The following is a 5105-nucleotide window of genomic DNA, read 5'->3' on the forward strand; positions in this document are numbered from 1 at the left end:
GACCACTTAAGAATCTAATTAAATCGATTTCACACGGAGAATGTAATTTTTTAAAAAAAATATTGTTGCAGAATAGTAACAACATTTAAATTTCTTTTGTAAAATTGTTTTATCATATATCAGAAGTCTAAGAGTTCCGTCTGCTGTTTGGGAAAATTCTATTATAGAGTTAATTTTAACTAAATTAAGTTTAAGAAAAAGGATATAATAAAAAATGAATGTGACAAAAACCGAAAAGGCTAAATTGACAGAAGATGAAGAGACGGAGACTGTAAAAGATACAAAAGATGAAGGAACCGATCCAGATAAGGCAAGCGATGAAAAGAAAACCCAAACTCACATCAAGCAAGAAAAAAAATAAGAACATGGTATTATTACCGGTTTGTGTTAAAATACTAACTCCTGACTAACGTAACTTTTTAAAGCGATGTCAATTAAACTTATTGTCTTTGGAACTTGATGGCGCTGCAAAATTATTTGATGCTTTACTTGGAATAAATTTATTATAAAAATATGACTAGACATAGTGTCTTTACACTGCTATCATAAATTTCAATTTCAGTTGTGTTTACTTCAGTTGTGTTAATTTTTTTACGTAGTTCTAATTTTAAATAGGACCAAGTCAACTGAAATATATTATTTACCAATAATTTGTGTTTGTTTCTAATGGCACTTTCCAATACCAGCAAACCTGCTTCGTAAAACCAAGCGAATGTAAGACAGAGGGTGCATTTCTTGTTTTTCAGTGGCATCATCAGCCACACACTTACGTCACAGCCTGTTTACAGGACGGACCCATTCATACATCCATTCATCCACAGATCGTAATTTTGACCAAAAGCAGAGAACCATCAGTCTCCAATTTAGTACCCCAAGAGTTATTGATTTGTTATAGGACCTTAGAGCACTTTGAACCGGACAGATTTAACATGCACCAGTCACTATTTAATACACTGGGATTCTTCGGCCGGCTGGATTCGAACTCCTGTTTTCACGAGCACGAGTTCAACGTCCGGCCAACAGGGCTATCCCGGCAGCTCACAACTGTTTTAATATACTCTAGTGATAAAGTTTGGGTTCCATCGAAATAATGTTGATCAGTCAGGAACTCCTGGATCAAGTATTGAGAGAAATTTACTTTCGCGGAGGACTTTTTGGTGAAACCAACTCACATTTGCGTCACAAGGAGAGGAAAATCGCGAAAACCACCCATGGTTAACCTGACGACAAGGGGACTCTAACCCATGATCCGTTTACAACTGAGGATATTTTACGTCAGTACTGTGGTAGATGCGAGTCGTGTGCGGAATTCGAATCAACCAGTTATCGCTGCCATTCGAACCGGCATCACCTCATTGGAAGTCGAACTCTCTATCGCTCGAGCCACCGCGACTTGAATAATGTAAATATAACCCGATGTTCCTACCTATTTTCAAAAATAGTACTAGTATTCTGTACAAGTTTCATAGCTTAGAATGGTACTTAACCATTTCGCCATCGCAGGCAATAAAGTCACCAATGTAATTCAAGTAAATTAAACTTTTTATTAAACTTTTTATTTTTTATTTGAATAAAAATAAATAAATAAATAAAATAGCTGAATGTACTTGCACCAGTCCTAGTACATAGCACAATCGGGATTAGGTGAAATACATCGATTGATATAATCTGACTTTTTTTGTACAGGGTGTTCCAAAATTATCTTTACATCACCTGGCTTGAAATTGATTACAGACTGGAAGTGCTTAGGGCCACCAATGGTGCGCATGTTGATGTGTACTAAACAAAACTTTATTAGTTGCAGTAATACATGCAAAAGACAGAATATAAATATCTTGTTTATTTTCAAAGTTATGAATTTTTGAAGTTGTAAAGAGAATTTTGGAACACGTTGTATATTCTTGTGTATATTAGAGCTCAAAACAATGAAATTTTGATTCAGTGGAATTTCACGTAAAAGGTAATTTTAAAAGTTCAAAAAATTTATCTAAAATATGCAAATTAGATTGTGCTATCGATAGTTATAAAATCAGTCACAAAAATGTATTTTTACTGAAAAACCATGTAGCCAAGTGCGCCAACACGCAGGAGAAATGTCAAATATACCGAGTAGATACCGACTACCGATGATAGTCGGTATATCGAATACGTCAGTATCGCGATCATCGATAATACCAATCGATATCCGACGATGTAGGATAATACCGGATACTGGCATACACTCCAAAATAATAAATTTTTAATCAAAATTAATATTTTTTTTCATTAAGTAGTTGGAGCTAAAGCGCTAGTTTATCATTCAAATTAAAATTTGAGCAATTTTATTCGTAAGAAAAAAATTAAGAACTTGGTTTTCCCGGATAAAACCGGATACTGACATACTTCCAAAAAATGACTAATTTTTCCTGACAGTTACGAAAAATAACTAATAATTTTAAACTCTCAAAAAAAATGTTTTTTTTTCATTAAAAATTTTTTATTTTTGTAGCTGAAGGATTAATTTGTCATTCAAATTAAAATGTAGGCAAATTTATTCATGGTGCTTCTTAAAAAAAAAATTTAAGCACTTAATTTTGTCTAACTTGCCTTTACATAAAGTAAGTTAAATTTTTTGTAATGAGGCTGATTTATAATTACAGATTTATTGTTGTTGAAACACAGACTTCCTAATCATTTAATTTTATCAAGACAGCAATATCGACTTTTCTAAAGTCGAAGATAGATTTATTTTGGTTTCCAGCAATCTGAGGTGGCGATAGCGGTACACATCTAAAAGTGAACGACATAATCTCTAACGTTGTCCAATGTATACATAACATCTGGGGCCCTGTTTGTTTGAAAATTTCTTGGTGTTTTCTGGTGAATCTAGCAAATGGGCTTGCTGAAAACAGAAATGGATATAATCTTTAATGGATGACGGATGTATTAGCTGTAGAGATCCATATGAAGCTTACGTATCCACTTAACAAGTGCCGCGTTTTGTACATTTTGTGGTAATATCAAATTTTTTTTAAATAAAAGAAGTAGGAAAAAAATAATCATTTTGACAGCTTGTAGATTTGTGCTTTAAAATATAAAATGGCAAATCAATGCTAGATATTTTCATAGACTTCAGTTTTCATTAAGAAGAGAATTTTTAAAAAAAATATCAGTTTGCTAATAGAATGTTCTTTATAGGAATTCATAGTCGAAAAAGACATTTTTTGTAATTCTCAATCGAATAGAACGATTTTTTTTTCAATTCTCAGTTGAATAGAAAGTTTTTTTTAACTATTCACATTTGTGTAAAGCATTTTTTTATTTTTTGGAATTCGCAACAAACTAGAACGTCTTTTTCCCCTTATAATTCGTAGTAGAATAGAACGTATTTTTTTTTAACTTTTTGTAATTTACACAGTCGAATAGAATTTTTTTTTCGTTATTTACTGTAGAATAAAAATTTTTTTTCGTTATTTACGGTGGAGAAGAATTTTTTTTCTTCGAATTCTCAGCCAATGAGAATTGCTCTTTGTAACTTTCAGTCGATTAACAAACATGCATACTTCGTGCAATATGACACCTGCAAATGACAGGCATCATAATTGGTTTTTGAAACGTGGCATTTGTTTACGTTAGCAACTGTTCTCTCCATTCTATTTTGAGTAAGCGAAGTCGTCATAAAGAGGCACAAATTATATTCTTTCTCAAAGATTCTTTCACGAAGATTTAAATTCTTTCACTATACATTTCTTATTTGACACAAGGACAGACGCGAAACCATGAGGAACATAAACAAACAAATTATGCATCGAAATTACCAGGTACATATAACAAAAATATATCTCGGTTACAAAAAAATACATAAACAAATAATAAATCTGTGGCACTGTATTTAATTACTTCACGTTAATTAACATTCCAACTTATGTGGTGAAACTTAACTCAACTTTAACAAGCCATTTTGCTTATAAATGATCAGCTGGAGCTGTTGTCATAGGTCACATGTGTGGGTATTTGTGATTTTCTTATTTTGTGTACCTGGCAACTTCGATGCACAATTTATCTGTTTATGTTAAGTAAGAAATAATTAACGAATTTAAATTTTTATGAAAGAGTCTTTGTGTAAGAATATGGAATGTGCCAGTTAAGAAAATTGATAATTGACGATTTTGGCTTACACGAAATAGAATGAAAATAAGAGTTGCAAACGTAAACTAATGCTACGTTTCAACAACCCAGCAGGATCTAAGGCTCCTATACTATTCAGGGGCTCTAGAGCCCCTGTATTAGAATCTTAGTATAGGAGCCTTAGTTTAAACGTCTAATTTGTTTATGTTGACAACTGTTCTTTTCATTCCATTTTGAGTAAGACAAGCCTAATTCAGGGGCTCTAGCAGGATCGATATATCCCCACTACGTCACTTGCATTTATCCCATTGTATCTTGTTCAGTTAATAGCCTTGTCACTCTTTAGGAAGTTGCTACACCGCTGGGCTGTTTAATGAAAATTGCCAAATAGGTTTTACCAAGCTTAACTCGATTGCAACAGTTAAGCTACTAATCTAGTTCAGCTTTGACTTTACGAAGTCAAATTCTATTTGTATTGAAAACCAAAAACATTTAAATTTCTCCTGTGGAATTGATTACTTATTATAAACTTCGTACCAAATTCAGGCAAAGAAATTGTCAACGAAGGAAAAAGGGACACAAAAAGATGAAGAAAGCGCAAGAGAAAACACAAGATGAAGGCACATCAACTAAAGAAGACGTAAAAAAAAAAGATGAAGGAACATCTTCCGATAAGCCAAGTAAAGAAGAGAAGACGCAAACCATCGAAAAGAAAGATAAGAAATAAAAGCATGCATTAAAATTCAAACTGCTGAAAATCGATATCAATCAAATGCGTAAAACCTGTTGTGACTTTTTAAGCTTCCGATCAACCGAAACGATGCCAATTAAATTGACTGTCATTAGTTTTTTCTTTGCAACAATATTGTCAAGTTATGTGAAATTGAACTGCATTTAAATTTATTATAAAAGAGGAGCGTCTTTCTTCCCCTATGGCGAATTTTTTGTTTTTGTTACTTTTATAATAACTGTAATTATTAGTTATGATTATAATTTAT

The 5105-nt window shown here is 32.5% G+C and overlaps 1 protein-coding gene across 1 annotated transcript; it reads left to right on the forward strand.

Annotated features, from left to right (window-relative positions):
• Window positions 1-214: 214 nt before the first annotated feature.
• Window positions 215-4834, forward strand: LOC139426804 (uncharacterized). Its single transcript, XM_071186883.1, has 2 exons — window positions 215-345; window positions 4654-4834. Exons 1-2 carry the CDS (start codon window positions 215-217, stop codon window positions 4832-4834), a joined length of 312 nt encoding a protein of 103 aa, XP_071042984.1.
• The last annotated feature ends 271 nt before the right edge of the window (window positions 4835-5105 follow it).

The sequence above is a fragment of the Parasteatoda tepidariorum genome, chromosome 10 (assembly GCF_043381705.1).
Source record: "Parasteatoda tepidariorum isolate YZ-2023 chromosome 10, CAS_Ptep_4.0, whole genome shotgun sequence".
NCBI classification, from domain to species: domain Eukaryota; kingdom Metazoa; phylum Arthropoda; class Arachnida; order Araneae; family Theridiidae; genus Parasteatoda; species Parasteatoda tepidariorum.